The 15259-nt window shown below is 36.5% G+C and overlaps 1 protein-coding gene across 3 annotated transcripts in view; it reads left to right on the top strand.

Moving 5' to 3' along the window:
* The first annotated feature begins 609 nt into the window (after nt 1-609).
* The window catches only part of LOC107668393 (insulin-like growth factor 2 mRNA-binding protein 2), a 79959-nt gene continuing 65309 nt past the window's right edge, over nt 610-15259 (top strand). For all 3 annotated transcript variants that reach the window (XM_016460255.1, XM_016460254.1, XM_016460250.1), the window contains exons 1-2: nt 610-1169; nt 2174-2234. In XM_016460255.1, the coding sequence (XP_016315741.1) occupies nt 995-1169; nt 2174-2234 (236 nt within the window). In that variant the 5' untranslated portion in view covers nt 610-994. The remainder of the gene's footprint in view (nt 1170-2173; nt 2235-15259) is intronic.

Genomic DNA, 15259 nt, shown 5'->3' with positions numbered 1-15259 from the left:
GCAATATAACAAAGAGTGAAAAATTTAAGGGGGTCTGAATACTTTCCGTACCCACTGTATATACACACACACACACCTATGACATAAAAATGATTTGAGATTTTGCTCAAATATCAGTCATCTTTGGAAGTCTCTTGCCACAGTCTGCTTAAGTGGAATCAATGCATTATATTCATATATAACGTTCAGGCTCCTCCTGAATCATAATTCCATAAGGTTTATCCACATTCCTGTTTCTTTTCCATTGACATGGGCGTTCCCAGAGAAAGTCCCATTTTTCCCACAGCAGCTATTCTCTTTGGAGTCTGTGCTTACAGTTTTGCAGTCCCAATTATTAATCGTAGCTTAAATATCGAATCAAACTCGAAGAGTGTAAACGAATATAAAACAAACATCGAGTTATTCTCACAAGTGACAGGGGAAAACGCCCATCAATCCACAACACCCTAAAGATGCCAATCAAGCTGTCATTCACACATGTACATAAAAACTGCCTTTGAAAGTGATTTAAATACGCATACATCCGTTTATTAACACAAGCTGAAGGGCTGTATGATCTGTCATTACAATATAATATTGACTTGAACAGACATTCTTTCTCTGTAAGTGGATTTCTATGAACTAAACCCTCCAGTGTTACTCACTGAGTCTCATGCTTTATCCGATGATTTATGCTGGCAGATTTAACACCAGACACCAGTCTCCATAAACACCTCAAAAGTGATTGTGATATTTAAGAGCGTTTTTATTTAGAGGCGGCGCTTGTTGGCAACAGAGTAACGTCGCAACGACACCTTTTTTCAGTCCCAGTAAAAGAGTTTGAGCAGGAACAGAGTTGTGTATGTAGCAGGGGGGTCCGGCTGCATCTGGGGGGGTGACTGCTGATTTTCAGCACATTTATTTTTATTTTCTATTTTATTTTCCTTACTTCGAGCAATCCATTGCACGCGCGCGCACGCCGATATATCTGGACGTACAGATCTTCGTATAGACCATGAACAAACTCTATGTGGGGAATCTGAGTCCTTCGGTGACCGTGGAGGACCTGAAGCAGCTCTTCGGCGAGAGGAAGCTTCCCGTGACCGACCAGGTCCTGCTCAAATCCGGCTATGCCTTCGTGGACTTCCCCGACCAGAACTGGGCGATTAAAGCCATCGAGACTCTATCCGGTAAGTGCGTTTTTCACATCGCGGAAAGTCACGGTTATATATATCTTGGACTGGCATCGTAAAAGACTTTATTGGAAGAGAAAAGAAAAAGTAACGCTCGCGCATCAGCCGCGCGCTGCTCTAGTTCTTCATGCCCGCGAGCTCAATCACACTCGCGCTGGCTTCCAACACGCGATACAAGTTGCATTTATGATAGAATTCTTTAAATGCACGCTTGTTTCGCCAAGCCGAGGTGCTGAACGGGGGTGATTTCTCAGCCATCGGCCCATAGGAATGTATCGGATGGGTCTGATGCTTGGGTGGCAGCCGTAATTATTTTCCAGTTATTTTTTGTCTTGATTTTATTGAAAAGAAGCGAGCGAACTGAGCGAGAAGAAGGCGTCACATGCATGTTCCTATGGTGTCCAGGTATGTTTTTACGAGGTGTCTTAAAGGTGGGTGACGGGGGTCTGGAGGAAAGTGCTAATAAACAGGTAGCTGGGGGGGACGGAGGTGAGATGCCAATTTTTGTGCTGCGCCAGGCCACTCATACACAACAGATGCACAGCACAGCACCTCTATATTCTTCGTTCACGCTCGCGAGTCGTTGTGCATGCAACAGAAAAGTACACATCCAAACATACTTGAAGAAACAAGACAAATTTAGGCAGAGAGTCTTATCCTTTGACCTCCCATTCTTCAAACTCTCCTCGTTGCTCGTATGTGGTTAGTGGGAGTGGAAAGCATGGCTGCCCATTCTTCATATCGTATCAGCTCATCAAGCATTTCGCATAATAGGAAATGTGGTTAAGGTATTACACCTTACATGTAGACATGAGAAAACTCACTACGTCGCCAGCGTGCATTTATAAGCAAGAACTTGCACGTGTGATTGTATCCCACGTATTTACGTTGCACGCACGGTTGTTTGTGATTAAAAACGCTGAAGCATTTATTTCAGCGGTGTCGATAATACACTGGAGGAATGTCATTTTGTGATCATTTGTTTTGTTTCCTGCTCGCAGGGAAAGTTGAATTACATGGGAAAGTGATCGAGGTCGACTATTCTGTTCCTAAAAAACTAAGGTAATAATTTTGCTTTATTTATATGCTTTTGCAGTGCAAAGAAGCATTATCTCTGCTGCATTTGGAAGTTGCTGGTGCAGTGTTTGTTTTGTCTTTGTGAAGCTGTGATGTACAGGGAAAATGCTTTTTTGTGTGGTTATTTTGCATATTTGTCAATCAAGCTTAACCTTTATTTTTAATACTACGTTCTTCTTGCCCGTTCATTTTATTTGAACTGTAATTAATTCATTTCTTGTCAGGGTTAATGAGCTCGGGATTTTTGCAGTTCATCTTAAACATTGAAACTGGCACAATGTGGCCTCAAAATACGCTGTTTTACCTCTAAATTATAAACTGTAAAAGCGCTGTCTGATTGTATCAGGCGTAGAAAAGAATACTGATATTGGGTGTTTCCTTGCGTAATCTAGCACAGATTTTCCGTTTAAGAAGCTTTAAGAACACGCCGTGTTTACGTACAGTAGATCCAGGTAGTGAATGCAAATATGTTAATAAAGTTTTAACCGAAATATATCTGAAATCTGATATTACGCCCTTTTCGTATGCTTGAATTGTACAAGAGCAAGATTATTGTGCATGACCTCATGGCGCGTGTTTAGGCCCTTCCGTGGCCCACGTGAGTTCCCCTATAGGCCCTGCGTTTGTGTTCCACGGGAGGGCGGCATAGAAATGGCTAGAGAACAGCACACAACCTTTAGATTTAAGAGTTTATGTGAAATTACATGTACAGACTTAGTTTATATCAAAAGCACGCCTGTTACGGCGTCTCCTTGTCAGACAAGGCGTCACACATAACGCTTAAATCGAAAAATAACCTTTCTGTAAAGGTGCAAAAGCGTTATTTCGTAAAACATATTAATTACTGGTCTCAGAGGGTCGCATGTAACTCGGGGAGTGTGTTGCATAAAGTGCGCAGTCAAGATGGCCAGTCTTTGATTTGGAAGAGTCTGCCATGCTGCTGCAAGAGTCAACCTAACATGACTGAAAGCAGCATGTACGAGCAGAACGTGTGTGTGTGTGTGTGTGTGTTTGCGCGCAGCTCGTTCTAGAACGTTTCACGCAGTTCTAGAATGCTTCTAGAATCTGAAGTGTAATCTGACGCGAACTGGAGCGGCTCAAGTTACAAATGTGCGATATCTGGACGCATTTATGTCGCAATATAATCTTCACACACAAGGCGCGTATGTGTTAGATATGGTACTGCAGCCTCTCATGTCCATGTTGGCCGTGATTATAGGTATTTCTATTGCTTTTTTGTTTTTTTTACCTCAGTGTTCATTTTACAGTGCATAGTTTAGACATTCTGAGCAATGCTATTATGCAGCATGCATGTGGCGTAGATATTCTGTGGAGCAGTACATACGTTTGTTATTGCTGTTGTGATTAATTACATTAACCCGGACACTGAAATGAGAGGTGTTACCGATATTTCACTGAATCCTTGGTGTATTCTGTGTTTAATGCTGTCAAAGGGTGTTTAGTAACGGCTGTTTTAATTTCCATGCTTAATTTATATATGCATACTGTGAAAAATTAGCTTAGAGAAGACCTCGTTAAAGTAAATAAATTACGACTGAGTCGTTTTCTCGTCACTAGCATTTAACAAAGGTTTAAAGAAAATGGCATTTAGGCGAATGAGCCAATATCTTTATATATATATATATATATATATGTATGTATATATATGTATATATATGTGTGTATATGTGTGTGTGATTTTTTTTTTCATACACTGACTTGCTTGGTACAGAATTGTTGCCTTAATAATTATAATGTTTTTAATTAATTGTTTTATTGTTTAACACTTTATATATATATATATATATATATATGTATGTATATATATGTATATATATGTGTGTATATGTGTGTGTGATTTTTTTTTTCATACACTGACTTGCTTGGTACAGAATTGTTGCCTTAATAATTATAATGTTTTTAATTAATTGTTTTATTGTTTAACACTGGGATGCTTTTTCCTGTAAGACACAATGACATTAAATTCTTATGATGAACTGGTTTCTGTTAGAAGAGGCTAAATTAAAAATGCAAAATTAAAGAGACTGATTTAGCCCACATAAGTGAAAACATAGTTAGTTTTAATGTGCATTATGGTATATTGCATTTGCTGAACAGACTTTACAATTTACAGAAATAATTAAAAACAAACATGCTTTTTATGCAGCTGATTTTTTTGTGATTTGTATTATGTAGTTATATTATGGCTGTTTTTAATAAATAATATTACATGTAAATGCATTTTAATATAGCATGTAAAATAATGTTAAAATATAAATGATCACATGTAGGCTAGTGAATGACAAAATAGATATTATGTTTTAAATGAGTATTGTTTTTGCCAAATTGCCATATTGATCTGTAAGTTATTAACTATTGTATGCCAGTGATCCATTATGTTTTCAGTGGCCAATTGTTTTTTATATTTTCACAAATCAAGCTGTAAAACAAGTCAGAATTGAATGAAAAATGCGTTTAAACTCTTTAACTTTTAAATGAACATTTAGTCAGCTGTCTTAAAAGTTAGCCTATATACTTTTACATATAATTTTAACAAGTCAATTCAAAGTAGCACATAGGTAATTTGTAAGAATTATCAGACAGTTTATTTTCACAGGTTTTCCTTTTTTTTTTAATTGTAGCCTATAACTTGAATATTATTTAAAAATATATTTTTGTAAATTGGTACTGAATATCTTTTTAGAACAGAAATGTCCCAGTATTTTTTTCTGTGCATTTTGTAAAAGATCTATTGCAATGGTTATACAAAGTCTCTTGAATAGCAGCTGTACTTTCCCTTGATGTATGTTACTTTTAGATTCTTAAATGTTGGCTTACATCAAGCAGTGCTTTACTGAGCAGCCTGTGCTCCTTTCAGGATTCTCCCTGTTTTCATGTGATCTTTTGTTATGGAGTCTTGTGTATTTGCAGTAAGGGAGTGGAAGCATGAAAACATAGAGAGCAGGGCAGAGCTGGATGTATGTAACAGATGACATTTAATGCCGCAATAGTTTCAAATGTGTCTCCAGTGCTTCTAAAATATTGTTTGTCTATAATTATAATCTGCTTAAAATCATACATTTATACAGTGCATTGATAATGTTTTAAGCACATTATGGCATTTTTACAATTATTCAGAAATGTTGACCAAATAACTACCATTTTTAAATTTATTTTTAAATATGCTCACAGGTTAGATATGATTTCATAGCTTCTTTTTTTTTATAGTAATTAACCATACATCTTTAATTCATGTTCTTGTCATTGAAGTGACTATTTTTGTGTATTTGTTAATCTGGTTTCTTAAAGGTTTAAAAACATTTTCTGTTTTCTTTTGTCATGTGCTTATGTTTGGTGGCAAGCCTGATATTTTAATTATCTAGTTTGTTAGGAATAATTCAGCTTGTTATTGATCTGATAAAATGATTGTTATTTAGCCAAATTCAAACAATAAAATATGATTTTGAAGCTTGCAGAGCAAACATTCATATTTAAATTGTAGTGTAATGAACAGATATAAATTGATTACAGAAAATTTGGTTAAATTCAGAACAATAATGCATTTTATTTTATGAAGGATGATTTATAAATTTTGTTTTTAAATTGAGTGAAATTGTTACTGTATTATAATGATGCTCTGTGAGTTTGACTTGATTATAGTTTCTACAATCAGATTATTTGTTGTGTAGGAATATTCATACTCTGTTGAACATAATGGATTTTACATTTTACTTTTACATTTGACAGGCAGATTAAAACAAGCTACTCCTTTTGCTTTAATTCCCAATATCTCTGCTTATCTGTTTTCAGTTTAAACATTTATTTAAGGGTGTCTGTAAAAGGATAGATTGTAGATTTGATGGTTATATCTGGATGGCTAAAAATGATCCACCAAGTTCAAATGATTTTTCTCTATTGGCTCGTGAGTTGAATAGATTGAGATGAAGGCTAAGAACAGAACTGTAGCTGGAAAAGTGGGTTATGAAGCTGAACTCTCAATAGAGAACTAGTCACAATCACAAAGCCCAGGGGCATTAGGATCTCAGAGATGAGGTTGGTTCAGTAATACCCTTTCCCCCATCACAGCTTTATTCATTGTCACTTATGGCAAACAAATGACCTATAATACTCTTTGTAAAATCATAAAATCATTGTGTGAAATCCTTAAAGATTATTAGAATGACTCAAGATTCTTTTTAAAATTTGATGCACTCTTGAGTGTTTATTTCCTGAAAATAATATGCAGTGGATGTGATACTAAAAATTCATATTCTTTCAAATTTGTTCTTTTTTTTTTAGGTGCTTTTACGTTTAAGGCATCAGTCTTGACATTATTTGTTGTCATAAACACATCAGTAAAGTTTAAACTGAGCAAATGAAATTCATTGCGTTGTGCTCTTCTCTTTTCACTTCTCTTTTTGAGCCGTGCTCAAATAGAATATCAAGTGATTTGTTCTCTTTGAACTCAGTATTTGTCCAACTTGAGTCTCAATTTGCAGAGGTTTACAACAGGCATATTGGTTTGTCAGTACACTGTCTTACCTTGAGAAAGTGATTAGAGATGATCCGTTTTGTTAATCTAGATCTTTTAAACTTAAAAAAAGAGATCGCAGAAACTTTATGCACAGGTGTTTCTCCCTTAAAAGAGGGTTCCCTATTGTGGATAGAAATACACTGCCAATCAAGTGCAGTAGTACAAATAAATCTATTTAAAAAAGTTTTTTTATTGGAATGTTACTGTTACTGTACTTGGCTTTCTTCTATGCCTTCTGTAACCTTGCCTCACTTGAGATTAAAATACTGTAACGCATAATTCCTCATTTGTTAATCCCTTTATCGCTATAAAGGGGGCAGAGAAAAGAAAAGGGATTATATCATAAAGAATGTGAGAATGATTGTTGTAGAAGCTTTTATGCTGTAATCTCCTCTTTGGCTGCTCTCTTCACTGACTCTTATCAAGTGTTTGTTTGTAGACTTGCGGGCTAATGATAATGTTTCTCATTTGTTGAGTATTATTAAAGAGAAGATCTGTTTTGATTTTGTGTCAGTGTTGAACCTGTAAACAGGTGTGTTTTAGTCATGTTGTATTTTCATCAGTGGAGTGGATTCTGCCCTTCGAGTGGCAAAGGGCTGACAGTTAGTGGTTTGTAGCTCATTTGCTAGCTGGCTTATTTGTTGTCATTTGTATGTATACCTTAAAAACTTTGTCTTTGTTCACATGGTGACAGGAAGCACTTGAAAGGTGGTGGACTATAATCTCAGACTGTACAGGCTCTGTTCTTTTGCGTACAGTAAATCTTCAGATTTAATCTCTGTCTGTCTAGATCACTGTGTTAAGGAAAAAGGCTTCCGTCTGGTTAGTGTGAAAAGGCTTAATGTAAATGGGCGCTGTTTCAAAACAAATCTGCAATAATTTCCTGCTTGTTTGAATTGAGGTTTAAAGTCGGCATGAAAGAAAAATTCACTCTATTTATTTTCTAAATTCACATTGTTGGTTTTATTGTGAGTGATTCATCGATGCAAAAAAATATTAACCCGTTTAAAATAATTGACCTCGTAATGTTATCAATGTGATCATAGTATCATAATCCGGTCGATCATAGATCATCTGGTAAAATGACAGACTTCTCTCTGGTGACATATGTTGAACTTCTAATTTAGTCTGCTTAAACCTCTCCCCTTTATTACAATCGATGCAAGCTTGCATCAGAAGTGATGGATAGAACCAAGGTACCGTACTACCTTTTTTTTTTTTTTTTTTTTTTTCTTCAGATAATCCATTTCACTCATGTGTGTCTCAATACAAAAGAAAAGATCAGTCGCTACTTTAGTTTCACGACTTTAATTCTGACATTAATTTCCATGACATCTGCTCCTTTTATACACACACACACACACACACACACACACAATTTCTAACAAAAATTGTGGCTAGATTTTTCCCTATTTTTTTCTGATAAATTTTCACCATGTAAAAAAATTTCCAGCACAAATGTCAAATTATAGCATCTGGATTGTCCATCAGATCAGGTTATTTACAGCAATCTTGTATAACATGCTTCAGTACTAAATTCAAATAAAAATGTGCTTATATATTGTTTATCCACAAATCATTTTCAATTAGATACATGTGCGCAGTAGGCTTGGCTTGATGGAAGCCTACCTTTGCAGAAGAGGACTGTGGGATATCTCAGCTGAGCAGGAGTGCTGCTGAGCGGCTGCAGCGTGAGCGTTCAGACATGGCACAGTGGCACTGCTTTGGGGTTTGTCTTATTCTTGGGTGGCATGGCAGACTGGGGAAACAGGCAGCTGAGAACCCAGCAGGTGCCACATCTTGCACTTCGGCCCTGACTGGCTCACTCAGTGACTGAGTGCCGTTATTGGGTGGCATGGCAGACTGGGGAAACAGGCAGCTGAGAACCCAGCAGGTGCCACGTCTTGCACTTCGGCCCTGACTGGCTCACTCAGTGACTGAGTGCCGTTAGTGTGTGTGTGTGTGTGTGTTGGAGCAGTTGTTAGCCCCCAGCGCTGGTGGGATGGTGTCAGGCTTGGTCGGTACTACCTGTCCAGTACAACCTATTCTTCTGCTAAAAATTCACACTTGTGATACTATTCTGTGATACAAATAAAGGTTCCTTTGTCATCCACTGAAGATGCCGGTCAGTTGAACTCGATGGCATTTATCTTGTCCTTCTGCACAACTGTCACAAGAAATATGTGTAATATAGAGGAGCTGTAAATATTTAATTGCGGCTGCATCAAGGGCACGCTGCCTCATCTTACAGCTTTCAGAAGAGAGTGCACCATACTCTTAAAGGGAGCTTTTCCTCACCCAGCGGTTTTGGAAATCTTATTAGTGCCCCAGCTGTTCTGGCAGAACAAAGTTTATACCCAACAGTGATTCCAGCAGAATAATCCTATGGTTACCATGGAAACCAAATAGGAGTGTTTCTTTCTTTTTTTTTTTTCCTGAGAGGTCTAAGATGGAGAAAATGATCCTGTATTATACATTGCATTTTGTAAAAGTGCATGTAGTTTTTCTTTTTTGGCCCAAAGGAAACTTGTATTACCCGGAGGTTGTTCTGTCAAAGCTCAGGAGACCTGTGGAGTTTGCTGATGTTATATTTAAATATCAGCTTTGTCTCACAAGTTTATTATAAAACTCTTTTGGAGGAATCGAAACAGACACAACTGAAATAATTGTTGGTAAACTATGTAAGAATATCAAATTTAGCAAGTTTATAGGTTTGATTCTCATGGAATTTTTGAACTGAAAAATGTATACCTTGAGTTCAGTGTAAGTCACTTTGGATAAAAGCACCAACTACATATATTTAAAATGTAAATAAAAGGTTAAATGGCACTCATTTTTGTCCACATTTGTTATTTTTTTGTCTACTGTAAGGAGCATGTTTGTATTTCTGAATTTAAATACATTTTGGGTGATCTGTCCAGATATCATAATGAAGGAAAAACAAATCCAATTAAAACCTTATGAAATAGTTTGGAATAATCTTTTATTATTTCTTGAAAAATATTTTAACAAAACTGCTTGATTGCTTATTACTGTTTGAAAAATGGCTGTCTGCCAAATTAGAGACATTTGTTGAAGAAAAAAAAATATTCAAAGAAAAAATAATTTTATTTGATGGTTTCACCACATTTTAGAGTCATTAAATTGAAACTCTTATAATGGTACAAAAGCTTTTTTTTTTTCAAAACCAACATGAATACAAAGAGTACATTTACTTGGTGCTTAAAACTGGATTTTGAAGACTTTTCTTTGTCTTTAATGTGGACACTTTTAAATGTCATTGCTCATAATGAATGTACATAGCACAGCTCAAATAATTGGCAAATCTGAGCAAAGCTTGTGACATTATTGAAATCTATTTCAAATACTTCTTGAGATTACCAGCATCTTTTTCTCAGAAGAAAACTGAAAATTACTCTCTAGGGGAAACAGTTGGAATATTACGGGGATATATGATTTTTGTTTTCCTGTGTAATGTTATTCAGAAAGACTGTGGCTTTGTAGTTTTATTTGTTAAATTTCATGATACCTTATCCTTTTAAAACTTGTTAATAATTAAATTGTCACTGTCTATCCCTCAGGGTCCATCTGCATCTCTGCTTTTGGCATTTAGAGCACAATGTCTCTGGTGTTTGTGGGATCTTCCCCTACGCAACTGTGAAACTTTGTCAGTAAGATTTTTATTCATGAATCCCACTCATGCATCGGCCATTTACATTTTGCCTCTCCATATGTATGATTGAGAGGGCATCAACAACACGTCCTCAGAAAGCCCTGAGCGAGTCAGCGCCCACCAGCTCCCTGGGCACAACTCTGAGTATTGTTTTGCAGTGGTTGATTAGTTATGAATGAAAAGGCAGCTCTTCCTGTGTGGAGTCCTGTGGACTAGAGAGATGGAGTGATCACAGCCATCCACAGGCCTTGACAACGTTACTAATGAGTTTTGATGGAATTGTAATGCTTAATTCAGTGTTCCTGTGAGATGTTTGCCTTATTTGATGTATTATTGATAGTGGTGGAAATTTTGTTCAAATGGATGTCTTCTCAATTTTAGCAGTCAAGCTGTGTTAATAGGATGTCGATTTTTTTATACGTAATGTATACGCTGCTGTTAGAGAAACATTTTCCCAGAGTATCTACCTGTAGAAATCAGAGTAATACCTTGAGAAATCGGCCTGTTAGCATTTCCATCGATCTCAATGGCAGTTGAGTTTGGGGTTGGTAAGAATTTGTAATGTTTTTGAAAGAAGTCTCTTATGCTCACCAAGGCTGCATTTGACACATTTGACACAAATACAGTAAAATGGTAATATTGTGAAGTATTACAATTTTAAACGTTTTTTTTTCTTTCTTTTTGATATTTTCAAATGTATTTTATTCCTGTGATGCATAGCTGAATTTCACATGATTATTTTTTTTAATATGATGAAACATTTCTTATTATTAGCAGTGTTATAAAACAGATCTGCTGCTTAATATTTTTGTGGAAACTGTGATGCATTTGTTTTCTGGATTCTTTGATGAATAGAAAGTTCAAAAGAGCAGAATTTATTTGAAATAGAAATCTTTTGTAACATAAATGTCTTTACTGTCACTCTTGATCACTATGTCCTTGCTGAAAAAAATAATTTATTAAATCTTACTGAGCCCAAATATGCTAATTATAATAAATAGTTTTCATTTATTAAAAACATTTTGCATAAATGTCGCATTGAAGAAAGAAATGCCTTTCTATTATAGGCAGGTAGGTATTTTGTAAAAAATATTCATTTAAATAAATGCTGAATTAATGAAGCATTAATAATAAGTAGTGTTGGGCGGTGTGACCAAAAATTTATATCACGGTATTTTTCAACGGGAAAGTCAGACCTCGCGTTCGCGGGACAGCACTGGCAAAATCTTCCAATTGAACCATAGCTAAGGTTTATTCAAAAAAGTCGCTAGGTTTGTCAGTATGAATATTCTATGGAAAAAAGCAGCTAAAAGGTATGAAAGTTGCTAAATCTAGTGCTAAAGTCGCGCTTGTGTGTGTGTGAGACGTGGGAGCTGATGGCAGGGGGCGGTGGATATTTGTGGTGGTCAATGTGGATATTGTGGATGAGTTCTTCTGTGTCATCACGTTCTATTAGTTCTACAGCTTCAGTTTCGGAACTTTCACACTTAGTAACACATACAGCTGTTCCCTCACCACAGTGCAACAGTGAAAAGGGACCCCTTTCAAACAGTGTCGTGTTCCGAACGTTGTTTAAGCGACATACACTGGTATTGCGGTATTTTAAAAATTCATATCATAACAAAAATAAACACCGGTATTCGGTATGAACCGGTATACCGCCCAGCACTAATAATAAGTCTGCTCTTGGCACAAATCAGCAGTTTATTGTTAGAAAGGTTGCAACAAAAGTCACCATCAAATGTCTGGGGTCACCATACAACCTCACATTCTGTACCAGTCAATTGATGTCAACATTTTGTTCACTAACAAATGAAAAGTGCTATTTGATCAGACCGCTGTTGATGGTTAAATTCTCATTGAGTCTTGTTGGGGTAATCATTAGCTGTGTCAACTGGACTCTTGGTTAGCATGTCTGCATTGGCTCTGAGAGTCACTGGCAGAGGGCAGTGTTTCAGAGGTGACGAACAGTCTACCTGCTACACTATGTGCTGGTGACATATATAAAAGCATTAGTAAGCCTAAGTCGGTTCTATGCCCTGTGGTGTACTCATAGATAGTCTGTTGTGGGTGCAGTTCGACAATGGACGACACCATGACAGCCACGTCTTTCAGTTACACCATTTTTGGACAGTGTCTTTGTCACCCTCTTGCTGACTGAAACGCCTCTGCCTCAACCTTCATTGTGGGAATCGGTCAATGAGTACATTGAATGAAACTCTCCCTGATAAATATTTAGCCTGTTCAACACAGACTCTGCAGGCTAGGCACAGAGAAAGAACCCCTTGAAATAATCATGCTAGCGAGAGGCCGTTTGCAATCATTGGAAACAAAACAAAACAAAACTGGAGAATGAGTACAATTTCATTCTTAGACAAAAATGTTCTACTCTAACCCCCAGTTTCACAGACAAGGCTTAAGCCTAGTCCCAGACTAAAATCTGGGATAAGTCTGAGCTGTCAACTGAAAGAAACTTGCACTGACTGATCTTAAAATATATCAGTGCCTTTGTTTTGTCTCAAGATGCAAACCAGTAATGTGTTTTCAAAGGCATGTTTATGAAAAATTACTTGGGCTTAGTCTAAGCCCTGTCTGTGAAACCAGGCCTAAATGTTCTAATTTAAACAGGCTCATCATCTCCACTACATTTTCATTGACTATGTTGGGCCCTATGAAATCTGTTTTATTTTTTCCCAAATACTGTGTTTTCTGTTCATTTTTCTGGATTCTGTTTTAATGGTTTAATTAAATGTAATAACTAAAAAGAATGTCTAATCAATTGAATTCATAAAAGTATAACAATGTATTTTGTATTTGTATAACACATTTTCAAATGTGTATAATCATATTTAATAACAGTGCCCTATGAAATGTTTTATGTACTTTTTTTATTTTCAGGATTTTCTGTTTTATGATTTCATACCATTTTTTTAAAAATCAAAAATGGTGGTAATACAATGAATGCATATAACTTAAACGATTTAATTAATCTTTTAAAATGTAATCAAATGTAGCAATTCCTTATATTTTTTGGAAAACAAAATTGCTGCTCAACAGAACTTTACAGTTTAAATTAAAACATGGATTAAAATTTGTGTGATTTGTAACTAATAGTACTCCAATAAACCTATTATTTTGAAACAAATAAATATTTTTTTTACAGTGTATATTGAGACATCAGACGCTGAAAACACCACGAGCGTCGTGTTCTTGAGTATGTGTAGATGAAACTGTGCTTCTCATTCACATAGAGACACACAGAGCATGCAGACGTCATATTTCAATAGCAGTCTTTTTGCGGTTTAATATTCAAAGGCTCTAGAACCATACTGCGATTAGATTATGTACAGCCTTTTGATTTATTTATCCAAATTTTGCCAAATTATGTGGAATGAGCCCAGATTATGTCTACCAAAATATATGTGTGATCGGTAGATTTCTAATGGTTGATATGAGACTTTTGAGTAGGGTTGGGTACTGAAACCCTAACCGGTATGTACTAGAACCGAATCAGAACGCAGATTTCAGTGCCTCATTTCGGTGCCACTTATGCCAAGTTCACACTGTACGATTTTAGCCTGATTTTTTCACTCGCGACAGGTTTTGCGAAAATTTTTTAATAATTCCAGTCTTGCTCGAGAACTCCGGTCTGACGCACTCGGGGTTCTCGCGTTATTTCCTTATCACTTCTCTCGTGTGATTTGTTGTGAAACGTAGTTTGCGGACCAGACAGAGTTGTCGGTGATTCTTCCTATTGTAAAGTCATGCAGTGTGTAACCTCCTGTCGCCAATCCATCGTGGAGTGTGAACACAGCAGCCACTGATTGCTGCCTCAGATAGTCTGCAGTGTGAAAACCACGGTGACCCGACGACTTTGAAAATCGTGCAGTGTGAACTCGGCATTAAATGCCTGAGCGATAGATTTAAATATCTGTCCTGGTTCTCCGAAATGTACGCAAGAAGCATGGGCGTCGGTAGGCCATTTTTAGCGGGGCTGTAGCGATTATCTCCATAAACTGTAATTTTACACAAATTCGTGATTGCCTCAGAGTAAGTCCCCTTTAAATTTCATATGAAAACGGCGGCAGACCTGTCTCCTCCGCGTCTTTCAGCGTGCTCTTCAATCCGCAGACCGCGGCGGCGCAGCGCGAGCGGACTCAAAAAGAAGCAGAGGACACAAGGTGTGTGTTTATCGATAGATTGTTATAATATCTGTATCTGTGCAGTTCTTTGTCATAAATACGGTTTACAAAAGGTCAGCAATCGGTTTCCCATCTACTGTAAAGTTTTCGCTGCGTTCACCGCTCATCACACCACAGCTGTTTCCTCCAGCGAAAATCTAGCCCTTAACACATATGAACGCATACTTTATAAAACGATCATGTTGCTATTTTCACTTGAAAATTTAATATTTAATATAAAAGATATTACAGTGCATGTGGCATACCATACAGTCATTCACAGAGCTGATTAAAGACAGTGACAGACGGCACTCGGTCAATTCACTCATTTTAACTAAATATCAGAGTGATCGACAGACATACAGTAGAAACATTATGTGTGTTTTTTTTATTAGGCTAAATATTGTTTTGTATTAAATAATGACCCAGATCGTGAAATACATTTATTAGCCTTAGAGTAAGGGAAGCACAACTCGGGAAATGAGAGCATCCAATGCTATGTATGTTTATTTTTAAATATTTTTAATGTTCTTTAATGTTATCCATGTTTTTTTTTTTTTTTTTTTTGTGGGTTTTTTGGAATGAAATTAAAGGAAAAAAAATAAAAAAATAAATGACCATT

This window comes from Sinocyclocheilus anshuiensis, unplaced genomic scaffold (assembly GCF_001515605.1).
Source record: "Sinocyclocheilus anshuiensis isolate Anshui unplaced genomic scaffold, SAMN03320099.WGS_v1.1 scaffold1237, whole genome shotgun sequence".
NCBI lineage: Eukaryota > Metazoa > Chordata > Actinopteri > Cypriniformes > Cyprinidae > Sinocyclocheilus > Sinocyclocheilus anshuiensis.
Note: the sequence above shows the minus strand (reverse complement) of the source record. Positions and strands in the feature narration are given on the sequence as shown.